We start from the raw sequence: 23,113 nt of genomic DNA on the forward strand, positions 1-23,113 counted from the left end.
ATATAATTATAATTATAATTTTAAAACCAGTGTTGAAAGAACAGCTAACACTGGTGGAACTCTACAAACATTTATTAACTTTATATTTCAACATGGTCACAAAATTCAGATTTATGCGTTCTTCAAAAGACTTGAAATATTTCAATAACAATATTTTAGAGAGAGTAAAGCACATCTAATTATTTTTATGTTAATTATACATGAGTTCAGAATTGAGGACAAATTGATTATAACTGATCATAAATTGACTAATGTTAATACTTAGATAAATGTTGATACTCAGGTTGAAGGATGTAGCCCAAGTTTTATACTGAATTTCTTAACAATGGCAACCTCTCAAGGCAGCAGCTTCAGCTCCTTGAGTCTCCTGTTGGTTTTCTTCTGTTCATTCATCACACAGCCAAAGAATTTCCAAGTGGAAGACATTTTAGATAGCATGGTACTTCTTTAATGGCGGCTGTCTTGTTTCCTTGCAGCATTGATCTGTCACCCAGGCCTTTCATGACCCTGCTTTGTCCTTCACCTATTCAGAAACCATTTGCCTTTTAAAAAAAAGACCTGGACAGGGGCCTTTGTTGAAAACACTCTTGTGTAGCCACTGTGGGCCTCCTTGGGTAGATTACTATCTTTTCAGCACCCTTTCAGATCTTTTCAAGGCTAGAGAATGGCCCAAGTTGTCACAAGCTGGCAACAAAGCCCTCCCGGCTTGTACCCAATTTGTGGACAGTCCTTTTCACGTAATGCAGAGAAGACATACAGAAACCAGGAGCAGCCTGGCCTGGCTCAACACGTGTTTTGCCGTGCTACCCGACGGATGTGTTCTGTGATCGACAGCTATAGGTATGCGCTGGATAGGGAGCTTCTGACACACCAGGACTATTTCACAATAAGGTCCCAATACACTTTTCAGTCCATAACCCCAAGAAATGGCACAGCCGTACTTTTCCGCCGCTCCCTCCTCTGCTCTTGCACAGCAGCGGTAGCGATGCAGCCCTCTGGTGCTGCCCTTCTGTGGAGTTTCCACTTTGGTTTCTTCAGCATTTGAAAAGGAAAACATATCCTCAAAGACGGCTGACCTCTGTCCGTTCCCTGATGCACACAATGTCTACGAACTGTGTCACGTGACTCCAGGAGAAGGAATACACCAGGCTCTTCGGGGAATTCTCTCACGAGGCCTGCAGATGTCCTCCTGTTTGAGCTCTAGATCCACAGTGCAAACCCCATCCTGAGTGATTCTCCCCCTCCTCCTCTATGTACTTTCCAAGAACAGAAGTCCAGTTTCCTCATTGTCCCTGCCATTGCTTTGTCCTGCACATTTGCTTCTTGAACACAGCAGGCAGCGTGCAGCACGCACTGATTTCCCTGCTTCCCAACTCTCCTCCTTTTATATAGCTATGCGGGAGTGTGCGGCCAGGACAGCAGCAGCCACAGTGCTCTGGCTCCCAGATGCACCTTCTGCCTGTCCGTTTTGATTTTCTTTCTCATCTGTATGTTAGCTTCAGGAGGAAACAGTGACAGCAGAGTGAGGGGTGGTGTTTGCTGTGTGATCTTACGGATCTTGGTGCACGCCTCTGGGATCAGATCGGCCACCATCTTTCCCCTAAGTACTTGCTCCTCCATAAACTGCCACTCATTCACATACTAGGCTTTGCAAAAGTTTTGCCCACAAATACCAGCTGGATTTGTAGCATCATAATTTCTGAGAAGTCCCTGTGAGGATCACGTGCTATGAAGAAGTCCTGCTCAGAGGCCAACATCTGATCAGCTTCCCTCCTAATCTTCAGGGTCAACTGGGATCAGAGAGCTTATGTGAACATTTCATTCATGTTTCTCACTTAAAATGCCAGCTGTTGCTTTTCTATTTTGTTTGGTTAGGGGTTTCTGTGGTGCTGGGAATGGAAACCAGGGCCTTTCGGCTGCCATCCGGCTCTATACGACTGAGCTACTCCCCTGTTCTCCCTTGAGCGGTGCTGATGCAAGCAAGTCCTTGGGCTAAACCCTGACAGTTTGTCAGACATCAGAGTGGGCAGGAAAGATGGAAGGTAACGGTGCCAGGTGACTAGCCCAGGAATAGAAATTCATTGTTAACTGTGTTTTCATGCTGTGCTGGCTAGTCTTAGGTCAACTTGACACAAGCTAGAGTCATCCGAATGGAGAAATCCTCAGGTGAGAAAATGACCCCAGAAGACCAGGCTGTAGGCAAACCTTAGAGCTTTTTCTTAATCAGTGAATAATCAGGGAGAGTCCCGCCCATTGCTGGACTGTAGTCCTGGGTTCTATAAGCAAGCAGACAGAGCAAGCCAGTAAGCAGCATCCTCCTTGGCTTCTGCATCAGCTCCTGCCACCAGGTCCCCACCTTGCTTGAGTTCCTCTCCTGACTTCCTTTGACAATGAACAGTGATGTGCTGAGCTCCATCTCTCTCAGAACACATTTTGACTAGGATTTACTACATCCTTGGGGTCTGCATTCTTTATTTTTTCTCTTCACACTTACTGGGGTGTAAGCAAGAAATCAAAATTGTGTGTCTTGGTTATATGTTCCAAGTGTTCTTGGGTCACGGAGTGCTATTGGTGCTGTGACACAATTGTCACCAGGAAGCCAATCAGCATGTGTGGCCCTCACAGTTACATGCATGTTCACACGTGCAGTGACGCTTAGTGAACCCTTTCGGCAGATTTCAAGCATACGTCATCACGAATGGCGGACACCACCCTGCCTCCTGACTCTCCAGAACCTGCTCAGGGTAAAGCCAAGAGTTTACACTCTAGATGGGTCTACTCCCTGCATCCCAATGACTCTCTTTCTTGAAACCATGCAGCTTTTGACTCGTGTTCCCTTGTGTACTAGCCTTCACCTTCATCCGCAATGTCAAATGAAAGGATTTCTTCCTCTGTAAGGCAGAAGAACAGTCAACTCTGTATGGAAGCACATTTTCTTTATCCTCTTGTGAGCCGTATCATAGCTACCATGAACACTGCTGTAAAAAATGCCAGAGTGCAGGCAGATGTTTCTTCAATATTGATTTCAACCCAGTCGGATTTATACTCTGTAGTGGGGTTGCAGTTTAATGGCTCGTTATTTGAAGAGACTCCATAATGCTTCTGTAGCAGCCGTACCCTTCTTCCTCCCTACCAACACCGTGCAGGAGTCGCTTAGATGACCTTGCCTCTCCTAGGCAAAGTGCACCTTGCTCCTCCATTCCAGCATGTTTCTGGAGTGATTAATCTGTCAGGAAATATGGGGAGTCCACATTGAAGTTAAATGGTGAATTAAGTTCTTTTTGTATCACTTTTATGGGTGGCATAGAGAGAGGACATGGAACTTATGAACACTTAGTTTCATATATGCGTCCCTGTAGAGGTTAGCTCTGTCAACCAGACAGAACCGCCAATCAGTAACCTACACCAGGTTAGAATGTAGGCATGTCTGGGGCGGGGATGGCAAGATTGTCTTCATTGCCTTAATTGATATGAAGACCTAGCCTGAAAGAGGGTTGTATGAGTGCCAGGTTTAGGATTCTGGACTATTTGAGTGGCGAATGCTAGCTGAGTATTGCGCATGCGTGTGTTTGTTTCTCTCTCTCTCTCTCTCTCTCTCTCTCTCTCTCTCTCTCTCTCTCTCTCTCTCTCTCTCTGCTGTTGGCTGTTGGCGTCACGTGATTCGCTGTTTTAAGTCCTGTCGCGATAGACTGAAACCTGGGATTGGGCACTAACATTCCCGTTCCCCACTAAGTTGCTTTTTGTTCAGGTATTTTTATCACAGCAGCAGAAATTAATCCAGACCAACTTCATTCTTAAACCATCTCGTAACCCATGGATCCTTTGTCCCCGTGGGCGGGAACAGTAAGCGTGTTTCCCTGTTAGTTTCTGCGTGGCCAGTTTCTGTGGATCTTCCCACACACAGGGAGGTACCTAGAAAAAGATGGTTTCACGATACCTGTTTGCGGGGACAGCCTCACTTCACAGGACCCAAAAGAAGCCCTCGGGAGGAATTCCCATCACAGCTGAACAGCAGGCGCTCTGGTGAGGACAGGCATCTCACCTCGGAAGTGAAAGGCCTTGCCAGAAGTCCTGGGTGGGCTCGGTGCTGCAGAAGGGAGACAAGGCCATGGCCTCTGAAGGGCTGATCAACCCTGGATGGCTTTGAAGGCAGTGAGAGAAAGGTTGGCAAAGGCAGCCTGCTGGTGCGTCACACCGCATCAACCTAAGTCCCTTTAAATGCGAGGCCCGGAGATCATTTAATATCACCTATAGCTAGCTACACGGGGCTGGGCTCACCATGCGTAGCCCAACACAGCTACACAGCTCCATTACAGGCCCGATTCTCTGTTGAAGATGGTCTGCAGGGGTACCATGTTAAAAGATAAATGTTCCTTCCTCCCCTTCTTATTTCTTCCTTCCTTCCTTCCTTTTTTTTTTGTTATTGGTTTTTTTTTTTTTTTTTTTTTTTTGAGATAGGGTTTCTTGTATAACTGTCCTAGCTGTCCTGGAACTAGCTCTGTAGACCAGGCCGTCCTTGAGCTCACAGAGATTCTCCTGCCTCTGTCTCCCGAGTGCTGGGATTAAAGGCATATACACCCATCACCTGGCCTTTTATCTTTTTTTTTTTTTTTTTTAAGCCAGGACCTCACATAGCACAAATCTGAGCTGTCTGAGACTGGCCTCAAACTCGTTTTGTAGCCAAGGACAACCTTAAATTTCTTGCTTCTCCTGTGTCTAGCTCCCAGGAGCTGGGATTACAGGTCAATGCCACCATAGCCAGTTACTAAGGACTGAACCCAGGGATTTGGTTCATACATGCTCGACAAGCACTCTGCAGAGATACACCCCCAGCTCTATCCTTCTGATCCTTTTATTCCTGTTCTTTTGTGGTGCTGAGGATCTAACAGGGTTTCCCGAATGCTGGACAATTGCGATGAACCACATCCTGCTTACCATTTACCATAAACCTTAACGCGTACCTGCAACGAGAAGGCAGCTGTGGCAGCGTCCTGCTCGCTGCCCCAGGAAAGGTGGCCACTGCATGTGTTCCTCCCATTACTCTTAACCTAAAATCCACGGGTTAACTTGCTCATGTGAGGCACACTGAATGATTAAAAGCGAGAATTTCAGCCCTTGGAGCTCTACCTCAGAGCAGCTCGGTCAGTTATTAGACCAGTGTGAGCAGTGTCCAGCCTTAGCCTTTTGTGACCTGCGGCAGCCTTGGCCTAGCCCTGAGGACCCTTGGATAGGAACTTCGCTTTGGCGTGATTACATAGTGACAGCAACTCCCCTGGTACTCGTGGCGGTGGCCTTGCACAGTGAAGATGGTGGCAGCCCCATGCTGTTTTCCTGCCCAGCCTGCTCTGCAGTGCCTAGCGACCACCTTGCCCAGTGACTGTGTTCTCCTGCTTAGAGCCCAATCACCGGGGTGCAGGAGGCTCAGCTGCAGACCGTGCACCCTCTGCCTCCTCCTTGGCTCTTCCTGCATCTGCCAAGAAAGTATCCCAGCGTCCTCACCTGAGAGGAAGCAGAAGGTGGACACCACGTCTGTGCCTCCATGTATTGGCTCTAGGAGACAACAAAATAAATAAATAAATAAACAAACAAACAAACAAACAAACAGTGCCCCTGACCTGAGTTTGTTCACCCTTCATGACACCTTCTCCTCCCATGACTGATGTGTTCTAAGAAGGACTCCAGGCAACCCAAGGCATGATTGGAATTTAAAAGACAATTTCTGCCATCCTCTGATGCAGTCTGTATGCTGAGCTGATTGTTCACCTGGGATCAAAAGTGCTGTGGCCAGTACTCCAGCTGGGACTGGCAGAACATCCCATCTGTAATTCTTGCACTACTTCCCCCATCTGGGTAGCCATTTTCCCAGGGAGACGCTCAGAGCGGACACCTGCATCCACTTTGTCCTCTCCCTCTGTGCGGACTCTGCCAGTGGGTCAGGCTGTGCCAAGCACCTTGAACCCTCATTATCTTTAATTAGTGTTTAGGAGGTTAATTAGTGGCAGGGCTCATCTTTCTTTAATTACTTCAGCGGTTGAGGCAGGGGGTCCTCGAAGCCAGCTTTGAATTATTCTGTTTGTCTTCGTGCTAATTTGAATTGATAAAGTCGGATGTTTACTGCGCAGATGAGCATTGGTGGGGTGCTAGGGAAACTTGAGAGTGGTGGACACAGTTGTTTTTAACTGTAATTAATTTGCAGGTTTAGGGACCTCGGGAGTGTAACCGTCAAACAGACAACAGGTTTCAAACCTCATCCAAACCCGAAACCCCAACAGGCAAATCTGCTTGTCATGTAAGGTCAAGTTCTTAAAAGAATTTAATTGATTATAAACTAGAGCTGATTAAATTCATCAATAAATGAATGATAAAAAATATGACGTATATACACTCTACACAACAACGATGTGTCGTGTGCGGGAGAATGGTTAGAACAGACCCAGAGAGAAAGACCATGGTTTCTCTTCTATGTCAAATTAGACTTCAAAACAGCCAGACATGAAGCAGAAGGGGGATGATTTGTGGAGTCAAGGGAGCCAGCAAGAGGGGAGGAGGAGGGAGGGAAAGAGATGGTAGTGGTATATCAAAGTGCATGACAGACACACATCAAAAATGCCATAACGAATCCCGTTTCTGTGTACAGCGAATGTGCGCAAAACATAAGACTATGTGAGAAAAAGGTCTGACAATGCAGCTAAAAGACAGAAACACAGAGAGGGAGTTGGGGGAGGCGAGAGAGACCCAGAAGTCTTACAACTTCTCTTTGCATGTCATCAGTGCTACCTGGTTGCCAGCACTTAAAATTCCGCTGTTGACATGAGAAGCTGTCTCCCTCCCCCCTTTTTGCATCACACACACACACACACACCATACTGGAAGGACTCACGTCCCAGATCAGGCTCTGGCCCAGAAGCTAATCTGCATCCTTGGCTGGCTGAGCATTGGAGATGGACTGTGCTGGGCAAGCATCCGCCACTGAGCCTCACCCTACCCAACTTCCTTTCAGCACCCAGTGCTTGCTCTCTCCCCTGCCTCTTAGCTGTGACAGCCACACACGGTAAAGGTTTATCTTTGCCTTTTTTTTTTAACGTGTGTATTTTATGTGTATGAGCACTGTATTTGCTTGAATGCTTGCACGACAGAAGGGGGCATCAGATTCTATTAGAGGTGGTTGTGAGCCACCATATGGTTGCGGGGACTTGAACTCAGGGCCTCTGGAAGAGCAGCCAATGTTCTTAACCACTGAGCCATTTCTCTAGCCCTATCTTTGCCTTTTTTTTTTTTTTAACATGCTCCTGCCACCATCTTTGGCTCCTTTCTTCCCTCCTTCATCCCTGACAAGAGGTATGCTCATCCTTAGGGAAGACTGAACACTGCACCCAGGCGACATTCCCACCTGGCAGGAAATTGGATGCCAGCGACGTGAGGAGGTCTGAGAAATAACAGTGACAAGATGTGGACCTGGTCCTCCCATCGTCCTGGAAATCCCATCTTATAAAAAAGGGGTTCCCTTCAACTGCATCATAAAACAGCAGTGGTCCAGCTTCTACCAGTGAGCGTCTACCACTCGGCCACTTGTCAGTCACCTGTCAGCCCAGCAAATAGCTCGGAGCAGCCTCATTGTGCCAGGCACAATGGTGCTGGAGATAAAACCAAGCAATGAACTTCTTGCTCTGTAGAACATAGTTCCCGACAGAGAACCCAAGAGTTAATGCTAGCTACATGGTCAGAAAACCAAGCCAAATGTGGGTGCTGTCATGGAGAGTGCTGTGGAGGGGCTTTCATCCTGCTGGGCAGGAGGCTGGGAGGGAGTCAGTGGAATAAACCTAAGGAGAGCACAAAAGCAACTATAGAGGCCTGGCCGCGGCAGGCAGGGATAACAGTCGTGTGGCTGGAGCAGAGCGAAGCAAGGGAAGCCGTTGGAAAGAGCTTGAGAGGAAGCAGGTCTTTTGAGTTTCTGACTCTGTGGCTTTGAAATAAACACTATATATGATCCTGTGGGTGACTCCGGCTTCTGCAGCTGAGTCTCCATGCCTAGCTTCCTGCCTCACAGGTCCTTCGCTTTGCCCCGCTGGCAAATCCACACAACTTAGACTGTCCCTCACCCGACTCCTCCAAGCCCTCCTTAACCTACCATATAGCATTCCCCTGGGGCCTCCTAATTTATCTGTTCCTAGCAGCCCTGTGACTCCAGCCTGACCTCCTCTAGGCTCACCCACCGTACCATGGAGCCCAGCCTGCTTCGAAAGAGGCCTTCCTACCTCATTGCGGGTCATGGAATGAGATAATGGCTTCCACATGTGCTGCCTCTGTCATTTAAGTTCTCCTTTGCCTGCTCAGCTAGTGAGTGCCCGCAAGAGGTGGAGGCGAGAGATCTGGCCTTCGGGGAAGCTCGGCAGTGCTTAGAAAGGGCTGAGGACAGAGGGACGTGAATGAAACAGGAGATACATAAAAAATAGACAGGGGTTTTTACCTTCCTTTGGAGATTATTAAAGATTCATATGCAATCAAGGAATAACTTAGGGTCACAGGTCCCCTTTCCCGTTTCCCTCCAGTGGTGACATCATTCGAAGCCTTAGCACAACATCAGGACCAGGAAATTGCCATTGATATGGTCACCGGCAGAACGTTTCCATCCCACCAGGGTCCTGCCTGTGGCTCCTTTGCATTCGCCAGCTGCTGCCCCTGACGCCAGGCAACCATTGAGTTGCTCTCTAGCTTGGCAATGTTGTCACCTCAAGAGTAGTAATATAAGTGGATTCACACCATGTATTCCCTTTGTGCCGTGACTCTGTCCCCCAACTTAATTCTCTAAAGATTCTTCCAGCTCGTTGGTTCTTTCCCTACTTTCGCCTCTTTATCGCTGAGTAGTATTCTGTGATATTGGCATGCCATACTGGTTTAACCATTCACTCACGAAAGGGCATGTCGGTTCTCAGTTTGGGCCTGGGGATGAAACAAGCAATTATAAATATTCACAAAACCTTTGAGAGCATTATCTTCATCTCTGTAGGACAAATGTCTAGGAGTACAGTAGCCATGTTTATGGCAGCTACATACTTATTTTCAAGGCTTACTTATTTTATACCTATTAGTGTTTTATATTATATGTTTAAGATGTATTTACTTTATTGGTGTTTTGTCTGAATGTGTGTATGTGCACAACATGTGTGTCTAGTACCCACAGAGGACAGAAGAGGGTGGCAGATCTTCTGGAACTGGAATTGTTAGGAGCCATGGTGCGTGTGCTAGGAACTGATCCTGGGTCCACTGTAAAAGTAACAAGTGCTTTGAGTCACTGAGCCCTCTCTCCAACCCCATATATTTCATTTTTGTTTACTGGTTGATGCTTAATTTTTTGAGACAAGGGCTCACATTGTAACCCTGGCTCACCTGGAACTCGCTGTGTTGACAGAGGGAGTTCAAACATACAGGACAATGCCGCTTCTCCTCTAAGTGCTGTCGATGGAAGAGTGCAGCCCTGCACTGGGCTAGCTGTCTGTTTTGACAAGCAGCCGTTTATTTAGCTCATGATTCTGTGGGTTGAGAGTTTGGGCTGCTCAATAGTCACAGTCATCTGATTTAGTGCTTGAGATATAATGCAAATGTAAACGCCGTCATCTTAAAGTATAGCTTCGCAAGATTGTACCATGTTTGATTATAAATCGTTTTACAGAAAGGCCAGGCATCTTCCATTTCTGGCGATGGTGCAGCAGTAACCCTCCCAGTCCTTGAGAGCACTCCCTGCCGTCGTTTCTTTGCTACTTTGGCCATTGTGATGGGTGTTTAAGTGATATCTTGTGTGTTTGAGTCACATTTCCCCGCCATCCCTGATGCCGAGTGTCTGTTCCTGTGCCACCCAGGTCTTAGCTGTTAGATGTCGTCAATGATTATTATTCATTTTCTAGCTGGATTATCTGCTGTTATTGAGTTCTGAGACTTCTTAATATAGTCTAGATACTGGCTCTGGGTCAGATATGTGGTCTGCAAGTTCTGCCTCTACTCTAAAGCCTGCCCTTCTAGCCTCATAGTAGAATATTCTGAGAAAGAAAGCCATGACCTTCAATTGAGTTCCAATTTCACATGGCTTATGCTTTTGGTGACAAGTCTAAGAATTCTTTGCACCCCACATTGCCCCCTGAATCTATTTTTTTTCCTCAAAGTCTTATCTTTATACTTTCTTTAAAGTCTGCATTGCATATTAAGTTAACCTTCTATGAGGTTCATGACTTAAGGCTTCTTGTGTTGTTTTCTTTTATTGCCTGTGTGTACATGATTTTTCCAGAACCATTTGTTGAGAAGGCATTTTCTTCACTAAATTTCCTTCGATCATTTGTCAAAAGTTAAATGGAGGGCATCGGTGTGACTCTGTGGTGAAGAGTTTGCCTGTCACATGTGTCTTAGTTAGGGTTTCTATTGCTGTGAAGAGACACCATGACCATGGCAACTCTTATAAAGGAAAACATTTAATTGGGGTGGGTTAGAGTTTCAGAGATGTAGTCCATTATCATCATGGTGGGACATGGTATCGTGCAAGCAGATACAGCGTTGGAGAAATAGCCAGGAGTCCTGCATCTTGCAGGCAACAGGAAGTGAACTGAGTGTCACACTGAGTGAAGCTTGAGCAAAGGTGACCTCAAAGGTCACCCCCACAGTGACACATGTCCTCCAACAAGGTAACACCCCCTAATGGTGCCATTCCCTTTGGGGGGCATTTTCTTTCAAACCACCACTGCACATGAAGCTCTGGACTCAATCCCTGCCACAGAACAAAGGAAGGGAAAACAATTACATGGGAAGCATTTGGGGAGGGGTTATTGCTTCTGGGTTATTCTACTCTATTCAATTCTATTTTTCTATTCTATCTATATCCGTGTGCTTATAAAGCCCATGCTATAGCCACAGCACCTGGATAACTACAGGACTATCACATATCTTTGAGTCAGGAAGACTGCAATATTTTTTTTCCAGAAGGATTGTTAACAAAACAAAAGGTTCGTGCTTTTCCATATTTAGTATAATCTTTTCTGCATGTGTCTCTGTGTGTGGTGCAACTGTGTATGTGCATGTATGCTCACAAGTTGAGGTCCACACATTATTCATTGAGACAGGGTCTCTCAGCTGGAACCAAGACCTGGCAGGTATGGCTCCTCTAAACAGCCAGCTTGTACTGGGGATCCTCTGACTCCATCCTGTGAGTGCTAGAATTGCAACGGGGCATCACACACTCATAGTGAGTATGGCTTCTGGGGATCCAAACTCCAGTCCTCACATTTGGTGCTCATCTAGCAAGCATGTTAACCCCTGAGCCAGCCGTGTTGGATAATCTTACCTATGCCACAAAAATGTTGTTGGGACTTCGTTAGAAATTTCAGTAAACCTTTGCTTTAGCAAAGTGAGGAGAGTTATTTAGATCCTGACTTGAGCCATGCAGCTTTCAGTTCACAATAGTATTAATGACTTGTTAGCTTTGCATACAGATATTTCAGATATTTCTTTGAGCAGTTGTAAGCTGCATATTTTTAGTTCCAGAGTCCATATGTTCATTACTACTTGCTCATTTTTTTGTATTTTTGGGTGTCTGTATCATGTGACTTTGATGAACTCACATATTATTACTAAAAGTGTTCTGACTAAATGTTGATGATTTATTTCCTGAAGTTTTCTAGACATTCTATCAACTACAAATGCAGGCACTGTTATTACTTATATCCTGAACCCCAGGTTTTTCTTTTCTTTTCTTGCCTTATTGCATAGTCTAGAACTTCTAGCACCATGATAAATAAGAATAGTAAGAACAGCCAGGTGGTGGCGCATATCCTTAATTTCTGTACTCAGGAGGCAGAGGCAGGTGGATCTCTGAGTTTGAGGCCAGCCTGGTCTTACAAAGCAAGTTCCAGGACAGTCAGGGCTACACAGAGAAACCCTGTCTCGAAACAGCAACAAGAAAAAACAGCAAGAACAAATGTCTTTGCTATGTTCCCCAAGGGGAACACTTAGTCTGTTTTCACTGAGTATGATTTTAGCTGTAGGCTTTTTTTGTAGATATTTTCTTGTCAAGTTAAAAGGTTTCCATCTAGCCAGGCAGTGGTAGTACACACCTTTAATCTCAGCATTTTGGAGGCAGAGGCAGGTGGATCTCCAAGTTTGAGGCCAGCCTGGTCTACAGAGTGAGTTCCAGGACAGCCAAGGCTACACAGAAAAACCCTGTCTCAAGAAAAAAAAAATAAATTAAAATAAACAAAGAAACAGCAAAGGGGCTGGAGAGATGGCTCAGCGGTTAAGAGCATTGCCTGCTCTTCCAAAGGTCCTGAGTTCAATTCCAAGCAACCACATGGTGGCTCACAACCATCTGAAATGAGATCTGATACCCTCTTCTAGCCTGCAGGCAGACACACAGACAGAATATTGTATACATAATAAAATAAATATTTTTTTAAAAAAAAAGAAACAACAAAAGTTCCCATCTAATCTGCTAAGAGGAATTTTGTTTTTTTAAAAACCATGAAAGGGTGTCAAACTTTATAAGATGTTTTGTCTGTGAAAAGAAATAGCATGTTAACAAGGTGGGTTACTTCCATTGACGTCTGTATATGGAACTATCCTGTGTCCCCACTATAAAAACGTGTTTTCAGAATCCCACTGCAATGTATCTATTGTGATTGTGAGTTCTGACTTGAAATCCTTTTTTTAGATCTGCTTTAGGCACTTGGTTATGGATATGTAACTGCTCACTCGATTGCTCGTTTTGTCAGTTCTAGTGGAGCACGGAAACATTCCTTCCCTTTATATCCTGTCTCTGTCTGCACTTACAATTGTCGCCTCACCACACATCAGGTAGTGCTTGATTTCTACTCATGCTCGTCCACTATAACTTGGAGGACTGCAGAAGAAAGACTCGTTCCGTTAGTTTCTCTTTCGCTCCACCGTATGCCCCAGTCCGTTCTTTCAGCCTCTCGTGTGTGTGTGTGTGTGTGTGTGTGTGTGTGTGTGTGTGTGTGTGTGTTGGGGGGGGATGTCTTTAGATACAAAGTCTCAATTTCCGTTTGAGAATGTCTTATTCCTTCTTGTTTCTGAAGGATGGTTTCCCGGGGCTGACAGTTCATTGGTTGACTGGCTGCTCTCCAGCAGGGGGACTGTCCCTCCTCCTGGCTTTGGTAGTTTTCATGAGAAACACATTAACGTTCCAGTTAGCCTTCCCCACAGATAAGGTGCTGTCTCTCTTTGGCTGCTTTGGAGATCTTACCTTTATCTTAGTCTTGGTAAGCCGAATTAAAGCCTTTCCTGGGCTTGCATTTCTTCAGTGTTTCTCTCTTTTCGAATTTGCTTTGTTAGTTTAGATTTCCCAACAAATTTGGAACTCATTCAGCCATGATTTCTCCCAGTGCCTTCGAGCCCAGTTGCTTCCTCTTGTCTGTGACTGTGAAGAGACCTTAGATCTTCAGCCACCCCCGCCCCCAGGTCCCCAGACTTCTTCAGTCCTTTTGATCTGTTTTATCTCTGTGATTCCAACTGGGTGATCTCTGCCACTCCGTCTCCTTCTAGTCCATTGTCTATTGCTGCTCTCTAGCCATTTTCATGTTGAGCCCGTCTGCTGAAGGTTTTTTTTTTTTTATCTCCGTTATTATGTATCTTGGTTCTAAAATGCTTTTTATCTTCCGGCCAAAATTTTTTTGTTGTTTTAAGTTTGCTCATAATTGCTTGTTGAAGCGTTTTTGTCATAACCACTTTAAAGTCCATTAGATAATTCCACTGTCACTATCATCCTGATGATAAAATTTGGATGTTAGAGACTCGGGGTTTTAAATGGCAGCCTATACTTGCCAAGGGTCTTGTCAGACTTCTCTTTGCTGATGCCCGCTGGGCAGGAGTAGAAGTTCCTGCTCTTCAGATATTCTCTGTAGATACTATGGGTTCTGGCTCTCTATTTGAGCTCCCGTGACTCGCCGTGAGCAGAGGGAGGAAAGCCACACTGGCTGGCTGGAGGTAGACATCCAGGTCCCTATAGACATCCCACTGGTCTCACTGACCCTTCGGGGAACGGGACTAATACACCATTGGCTGTCAGGGAGGACTGTGGGCTCTCTGTTTGCAAGAGGTGCTGCTGGACAGCCTCTTGACAGTGTCTTCAGGGTGCAAGCCCAGGCTTCCCCTTGGTCACAGCTGGCACGGGTGGGAGAGAATCACAGGTTACTCTAGGGTGTCTGGCTGGGATTAAGAGGGTTATCACCTGCTGTTTCCCCCACTGTGGCTACAGAGTAGTGGCTGAGCTCTTCTTTATCTGTTCTTGCGAGCGGTTGGGATTGTGAGCTCTTCAGCTCTCAGCCTGAGGTGTGAGGTCAGTGGACACTTGGGTTTCCATGTTGTGGCTCCTCACGGCTCTCCCTTCTTCCCACCGCTTTTTCAGGCTTATTAGGTTTTTTCACACCTGACTCCAGAGTCATCAGCAGTACTCAGCAGGAGAGATGGAATGTCTTCCTCCACTTTGCTGCTCTCCACGTTTCTCCAAGCAGGGATCTGACATGATCGTTGTTATTTTCCTGAGCTAACAGGTTCTGGTGATATAATACCATTTAGAAGCAGCCATATGACCATTTCTCTCTCGGCTGCTGCTGCAGGTCCGAGGACAGGGTAACTGCTTGCTGTCAACATGTTTCCTCTTGAACTTCCCTCCTGACCTCACTGAATTGTACACATTACTATCCCAGCTGCCAATCACAACAGAACACTCTCAGATGCCAGGAGCACCCTGCCCTCAGCATCCTGCCCACAGCCTAGACTGTTGGCCCTGTAGGGGGCTGATACCACCCATTTTGAGGCTGAGGATCTGTTTCTTTCCCCTTTACTCTGCTGACCCATTTGGTATTGTCCTTCCTAGACAAATTCTCCTTTTATCAAGAATCTGCCCAAACTACCTTGTGAGAAAATAAGGTTTTCTTCGACACTCGGAAGCATTCCCTAGTTCCCACCATCCGAGAGCTTGTCTAAGTAACCTAAGCAGTAGACCATTGCCAGCCTCTGCCCCCTGGCCCCCAACTCTGTTAGTGAGATGCGAGGACAGGAAATATTGCCTTCTTATTTTTGGAATTGAATTTAAGATTGTTCGTTAACCTTGTCACACGCTCAGCTACACTGGCCTGCTGCAATTCCATGCAATCTGAAGTTAAGGAAAATACAGTGTTTCTTCTCTACAAATTCAGACTTTTGTTCACATTCTTTATACTTTAGATGAGCTCTGTTCCTTAGGAGACAATAGATACTCTGTGATTTTCAAAGCACAACACAGAGGTATTGATTTGGGCCATTTCGGCAAATGTGCTGTAGCCTGAGCTCGGTACTGTCCTGGAAGACACATGAAGAGGCAGAAGTTGGCATGATCACATCATAGGTACATACAAGAAGAGGATTGAGCGGTCACAGCATAGTCCGTGAAACTTCTTACTGTTAGCCAAGTCCTCTGTTCTCAGCCTGGTGTAGGCACTGGGAGAAATGCGGAAAGAACAACAGTCTCTGAGGAATCTCACTGTGCACATAAATAACACAGTATAAGGCCCTGAGCGTGCTAGTAGAGATTGTAGTAAACTCAGCAGGGTGAAATGGAAGAAACAACTCAGAGAAGATTCTAGAAATTCTACAGAGCAATAGGCACTAAAGCTATAGTCTGAACAGTAGATAGATCAAGTCTTTGCTAGAATGGGTTTTGTGGAAACACAACAAACTCCGTTCTAGATGTGAAGTGTCCCAGTTGCTTCTGGAGTCGATTAGTCAGGCTTCTTTAGAGTAACAAAACTCAGAGAATGAACCTCTCCCTCCCTCTCTCTTTACGTGTGTGTGTGTGTGTGTGTGTGTGTGTGTGTGTGTGTGTGTGTGTGTACATATGGAACTTATTAGAGTGGCCTGAAGGCCGTGGTCCAGCTAATCCAACAGCGGCTGCCTGCGGATGGAAGGTCCAAAAGCACAGTAGCTCTTCAGTCCATCCAGCCTCGTGGACAGCTCAGCTGGTCTGCAGTAGACGCTGGAATCCTGAAGAAGTGGGCTCTAATGCCAGTGAAGGGATGGGTTTGGCAGCAGGACAAGAGCAAGCAGGCAAAGCAAGATCTTCCTTCTTCCATGTCCTCATAAAGGCTTCCCGCAGAAAGCATGGCCCAGATTAATCTGGGTTAAAGACATGTCTTCCCACCTCAAAGATCCAGACTAGAAGTCGATCTTCACACTTCAAATTAAGCAAAAGTGCCTCACAGGAGTGCCCCACCATTTTTGGGTTTTAGAATATTCCAGATGTGGTCAAGTTGACCGCCAAGAACAGCCATCACATGAGGCAAGGGAGACTTTGCAGTGCCTTCTGAGTTGGGAGGTACCTGGTTCTGCCTGAAGGGAAGGGACCTATCATAATCATCTCCATGTTGTTCTTATTGCTGGTTTTTGTTTTTTAGGGTGCTGGGATGAACCCAGGGTCTTGAACCCTTTAGGCAAGCCCTGTACATCTATGTTTTCAAGAATGCCCAGTGGCTAATTTAATGATGAACTTCTAAAACTTATCTCTTAGAGGTTTTGTTACAGCATCTTCTGTGATGTGGGATCTGCGGGGGGGGGGGGGGGGGGGGGGGGGGGAACAGGCCAGTAGTCACGGGCTGCAGTGTGCTCCTACAATTGGGCAGCTCAATTTCCAGGCATATGTGACTTCGGGGGGAGGGGAGCTCTTCCTAGCAGAAATTTGGACATGAGAGTTTATTTTTCTCCAGCACAACCCTACCCAGCATGCCCCTCCTTCCTCAGACGACTTATTTTCCAGGACAGGAACATAACACCTCCTCCAAGGTATGTCAGCTTCTTAAAAAGGGCCCGTTTGTGAGGACTTGTCAGAGCTTCAGTTACAACGTCATTATTGGGGAGGCACCAAGACCGCACGTAGCGCATAGCTAGGCTGAGTTCATGTTTACCTAACACCTTCAATACCAGTAGATCCCAGCTAGCTTACCTGCCTGTGCCAGCACACGGGGGGGAATAAGCGAAGACAACACTTTACTTCAACACCCCCGCGGCGGGCGCTGGAGAAATGAACTATCAAGATGCCAGCAGTTTGGAGGATGGGAGGGAATTGGTCTTGAGTCAAGACCTACTTCTTCTTTTTTTAAATTGAATTTTCCTGCTTTCAGTTGTGATCAAATTTATAGAACTTAGAATTTTCACTTTAAAGCCTACAGTTCTGTGGCATTTGTGTTTCCAATATTATGAACCCCTGCCAGACTTTCAGAACATGTCCATCTCCCTAGAAACTCATCACACTTGAAACATTCATTCTATCCCCTCCCCCCACACACACACACACACGCTCTGTGGTCACTGGCTGCTTCAACTTGTAGTTTTCTGTTTTCACACATTTGCCTAGTCTGGAAATTTTGTATGTTCATGCCCAGTCTTTGGGACCAGGTATGTTTTTAAAGTATGTGCGTGTGTATTGTGGACCATGGCTGAATTCCTCTATATTACACAACATAATAGTCCTTGTATGAGTTCCTAGGGAGATGCCACATTTTGTTCATTAATTCATCTGTTGATGAATATTTGATTTTCACCCCTTCATGTCTGTGAATAATGTTGGCATGGGTGTTGGTATGCAGGGATCTTCTGATTCCAGTCTCAGTTAGTATGAGTGTTTCTAGGAGTAGAGCATCTGTATCTAGGGGTAGAGCATCTGCATCTAGGGGTAGAGCATCTGCATCTAGGGGTAGAGCATCTGTATCTAGGAGGGGAGCATCTGTATCTAGGGGTAGAGCATCTGCATCTAGGAGTGGAGCATCTGCATCTAGGGGTAGAGTGGCTCAGTGATATCATTGATTCAGGCTAACTTCCAAGGGACCATCTTGTAGTTCCACTAGTGATATAAGAGGGTTCCAGTTTCTCCACACCTTCTCCAACCCTCATCCTTTCCTGAGAGTTTGTTTTGGTTGTTTCCATCGCCATACTCGTGGGTGTGAAATGGTGTCTCATTGTGTTTTGATTAGCATTTTCCCAGTCATGAATATGTTGGACACCTTTGCATGTGCTGGCTGACCAGTGTGCATCTTCATTGTACAAAAATGTATTCAAGTCCTTTGTTCATGCTTCAGTTGCATTATTCATCATTTTGCTGTTCATTCGTAAGAGTTACTTATGTATTCTAGATGCCAGGTCCTTATCAGATATGATTAATTAGCAATTAATTAGCAAGTGTTCCTTGGAGCGTGAATAATAAAAACCAGAGACAGAAATTGGGGCTCACCCCGAAAACCAAAGCAAAGTAGCCAAGCCACTAGAAAACTCTTACTTCTACTAAGGCTGGGTGACCGCAGACTGAGCAGCCCAAGCCTTTCTCTCCTTACATTTTATATTCCCTCTAGTGCTGGGATTAAAGGCATATGACTCCATAGTACTGGGATTAAAGGTGTAGGCTGCCACCACCACCTGGATTTGCTTCTGCATTGATCTTGTGTAGTCCAGGGTGTTGGGAGCCCAGACCCTGAAACAATCACACAGAAACCGTATTATTTTCAATACTGCTTGACCAATAGCTTAAGCATATTTCTAGCTAGCTCTTATATCTTTGCTTAACCCATTTCATTATTTTATATTTTACCATGAGGCTCATGGCCTACCAGTGAGGTTCTAACTGGCAGCTCACGCTTGCTCCTCTGGCGGCACCTTGGCTTCTCACTGATCCACCTCCTATCTTCCTGCATTCAGTTTAGTTTTCCTATCTAGCTCTATTCTGCTAAGCCACTGACTGAAACAGATTTATTCATTAACCATAAAAGCAACACATAGATAGAAGGACTTCCCCCACCACCAGGGTAACCTCCGTCTGCCTCTATCTCTCAAATCCTGGGATTAAAGGTGTGTGTCTCCATTGCCTGACCTCTAGTGGCTTTAGCTTTGCCTCTGGTCTTTAGGCAAGATTAATTTATTAAAATGCAAATAATATACCACTTTAGTTTCTCCCATTTTGTAGTTTCCTCTTGCTCCTTTGTAAGGTCCTTTGATGTATTTTAACTTTTCTTAAAGTTTTAAAGTTTCGTGTGTGAGTGTGTGACTGCTGTGTGTATGTGCGCCACATTTATGCGTAGTGTCCAAGGCCATCACATCCCTTGGAACTGCAGTTATGGATGATTGTGAGCCATCATGTGACCTGGCATGTCGATTACATAAGAAACAACTATGACTTAGCAGCAAAAAGATAAACAGTCCAGCAGAAACACAAATATGAATGAATGAATTGGACCCTCGGTCCTCCGCAAGAGCAGCAAGTGCTCTTGACCATTGAGCCATCTCTCCAGCCCCACTTGTTTTGGGTTTTTGTTTGTTTTATTTTGCTTTGTTTAGAGTGAATCTTGCTACCTATTTGCCCAGGCTAGCCTCAAATTCCTGGGTAGATGTGATGCTCGGGTCTCGGGCTCCGAGTCGCTGAAGCTACAGGTGTGCACCACTGTGCCCAGTTTAAAGTTCTTAATTTTATGAAGTCAATTCTAGCCTTTACTGTTTGGGTACATGCAGGGGCTGTGATCTGCACAGGCATCCTCAGGCTCCAAACTCTTAGGGTGCTTGAGCTTTCGGCAAACAGCAGTGGGGGTGGTGGACTTGTCTTCTCGGAATTCCAGCTGCTTCGACCAAGTGCCTCAGAAAGGACGAACGCCTCTCTGTCCTGAGCTCTGAATCTAAGCCAGAAATGTCCAAAGGGCTGATGTCTGCTGCTTCCCCGTGTCTTCTGCCTGGGTACTCACATGGACTTCCCCGTGTGTGTGTGTCTGACTCATGATCGCCTTTCCATCTGTATGTCATTTTACCGTACGACAGGTCCACTCTCCAAGTCCATAACCATTCTGGGGTTGGCTTTAACATGGAGAGAGAGGTGGAGGGAGGAGATAGATATGGTCCTGGCATGAAAGAGCATACATACTGCCAGGTGCCTCTAAAGCAGGAACGAACCTTCTGATACAGGAGGCCACGATACTCCTTCACTCAGTCTGAGACTGTCTGGATCCCTCAGAGAGGTGTTGGGGTGATCTGGCCCCTGACCTTCTTTGTTCTCTTGCAGGATGAACGAGCGTGACCGTCTGATCAAGAGACTTAGCAGGAAGACACCCCCGACCCTCTTCCGAGCAGGCTCCATCCAGCAGTGTGTCACCCGTAAGTGACAGTGGGTAGCAGTGGGTGGCAGACGGCAGGGGGAGTGAGGCAGACAGGCCAGGGATGGCTGCCACACCTGATAGAGTGAGAATGCTTTCTGCGAACTGAAGGTCGGGGCTCACAAAGAGCGCACTGATGGTCTGCTGGGCAGCTCCGCTGAGCTCTGCCTGCCAACAGGGACATTCTCAGTGGGCAGAGAAGGATGGTATTATGTTACCCACCAGCCCTCCGCTCCTCCCTATTTCCCACGGCCCAAGGAGGGTGTAGCAAAGCCCAGAGGGCACAAAATCAGAGGCTCAAGCAGAGAGCACCCATATACAACAGCTCGTGGTGCTGTGTTGTGGCTTCTAGGTCATCGTCATGGGCTCTGGGTACAGCCATGCTGAAGGGGTGAGGTAGAAGTCAAGGCATGAGAATTGATGGGATTCTCCAAGCACAGCAGTCTGTAGGAGTGCCCTCTGGACTCTCACTACAGGGGTTCCCTCTGAACTCACACTGCAGGGGTCCTCTCTGAACTCACATTGCAGGGGTCCCCCTCTGGACTCATACTGCAGGGGTCCTCTCTGAACTCACATTGCAGGGGTTCCCCTCTGGAGTCTCACTGCAGGGGTCCCCTCTGGAGTCTCACTGCAGGGGTCCCCTCTGGAGTCTCACTACAGGGGTCCCCTCTGGACTTACACTGCAGGGGTCCCCTCTGGAGTCTCACTGCAGGGGTCCCCTCTGAACTTACACTGCAGGGGTCCCCTCTGGACTCACTCTGCAGGGGTCCCCTCTGGAGTCTCACTACAGGGGTCCCTTCTAAACTCACACTGCAGGGGTCCCCTCTGGACTCACAACACTGGGTTCCTGTCTGGCCACTTTTCCTCTCTGTGTAGGCATGTGTAAAATGGGAACAATGTGAGAACCCAGCTGGGGTTGTTGGGAAGGTAAAATGAGATCATATATACAGTGCTCTAGAGGAGTGCTGGACCTAAAGAGTTCAGCAGATGCTAGATATTGTGGTTATTGTTCAGTTAGCTGAGTAGCTCTGAACAGTGTATGTATTTCTCAAAGTGTCAACTTTTTCCTCTGGAAAAAGAGAATAGTATTGTATGGCATCCTTACACATTATCACAGGAAGTATATACAGCCTTTAGGATGGATAAATTCACACTATGGACCACGCTGCTTTCCTAACAAATGTCTCAGAGTAATCACAGAAAGAATATGTGCAGCCAGACCAGGGGACTGAGGCAGGAGGATGACAAGTTCAAAGGTGCATGAGCTACAACATGAGTTCAAGGCCAGCCTGGGCAACTCAGCGGGATCCTGCCTCAGAAAGTGAAATAAGGACAGGAGACAGGGCTCACTGACAGACCTCGTACTCAGCATGCACAAGGCCAAGGCTCATGTTTCAGTATCAAAACAATTACATATGTTCTCATACGTCTAAAGGAAAGCTAGAACTCTTAAATGACCTCATGGTTTCCTTAAGTCAACACTTGAAAGTCAAAATTTAAAAAGTCTACTAAACAAATGCAAGAAATAAGACAGCTTCTAAAATCATACCACATTACCACATTGATTTCAAGCTTTAGTGGAGGGCTGGAGAGATGGGTCAGCAGTTAGGAACACTAGCTACTCTTCCAGAAGACCCACGTTCAATACTTAGCGCTCACATAGTAGCTCAAAACCATCTGTGACTCCAGGCCCAGAGAATATGATATCTTATTCTGGTCTCTGCAGGCACACAGGGTACACAGACATATATTTAGACACACACACTCATACACAAAAAATAAAAATAAATAAAATCCTGACAAAACTTTAAACCCTCAACGAGTAGTACTGGAGCCTGTTAAACAGCTTAGAATGCTCCTGCCGTTCCCGACAAGACTTTCAGGTGCCCAGAGCTAGCTCTGGATCTCAGAAGGCCTGTGTAATGCCTTGACAATTCCCCTCCAACTGTCGTACTGCCCCAGACCCCAGCCTCCCGGAAACCTGAGAGACTGTGATCTTCAGTGCTCTGCTGTCAACATGGTTTGCAGAAGGGACAGAACTTAAGTCAGAATCTTTAGCAATGGTTAGGGTTAGGGTCACTCATCAGGGCGGAGCCCTCATAACTGAATCCTGCGACTATATGGGGGGCGAGGGATAGAGAGACAGAGACCGGAAGTCATGTGCACATCCCTGTTTCTTGCCATGTGATGTCCTATGCTACCTTGGGACCCTGCCAACATACACATCAGTAGATATGGTCCGTTAACCTCTAACTTCCAAATCTGTGAGATGAAATAAATTTTCTTTATAAGGTTCTCAGCTTTGAATGTTCCATTGTAGTGATGAAAACTAGAAAATTACAGCTCTCATTACCAGCCGGTGTGCAGCACTAATGATTGAGATCAGTATTTCTTACACAGTCTGAATTTCCTCATCAGCACCATGGTTTGCATCACCTCTGAAGTAATACTTTCGTTAAACTACTATCAGATTTCAGGATCAAGGAAATGGAGAGTAAGAATTTTATTCTAAAATGGGGGGAGGGGGGAATGACTTGACTTTGTCGACTTGACTTTCACCAAATGTTCTACCCCAACAAAACAAAACAACTAAAGAAATAAAACACATACCTCTCCATCGCTGCCCCTCCCATGAGCCCTTCATAGATTCTGGTGGGATCTAGGGGCAGGAGCCAGGGAGGTATTGAAATAGGAGCGGCGGGGCTGCATCCCCAGCACCCCGGCCGCCTGCTAGCTCATGCCCGAAATAACAACACACAAATTGTATTCTTTTAAACACTGCTTGCCCATTATATCTATCCTCTTCTCGGCTAACTCTCGCACCTGGACTAGCCCATTTCTAATAATGTGTGTAAGCACCCCAAGGTGCGCTTACCAGGAAGATTCTAGCCTACGTCCATCTTGAGTCGGAGCTTCATCGTGTGTGTCTCTGAAAGCAGAGCTATATCGTATCTGTC

At 46.2% G+C, this 23,113-nt stretch overlaps 1 protein-coding gene across 7 annotated transcripts in view; it reads left to right on the top strand.

Moving 5' to 3' along the window:
* The window catches only part of Atp8a2 (ATPase phospholipid transporting 8A2), a 538,932-nt gene that overhangs the window by 507,874 nt on the left and 7,945 nt on the right, over positions 1-23,113 (top strand). For all 7 annotated transcript variants that reach the window (XM_050152334.1, XM_050152332.1, XM_050152331.1 and 4 more), the window contains one exon: positions 20,066-20,157. In XM_050152334.1, coding sequence (XP_050008291.1) covers positions 20,066-20,157 — 92 coding nt within the window. The remainder of the gene's footprint in view (positions 1-20,065; positions 20,158-23,113) is intronic.

This window comes from Alexandromys fortis, unplaced genomic scaffold, assembly GCF_014885135.2.
Source record: "Alexandromys fortis isolate MF-2015 unplaced genomic scaffold, M_Fortis_MF-2015_v1.1 scaffold_75, whole genome shotgun sequence".
Taxonomy (NCBI): Eukaryota; Metazoa; Chordata; class Mammalia; order Rodentia; family Cricetidae; genus Alexandromys; species Alexandromys fortis.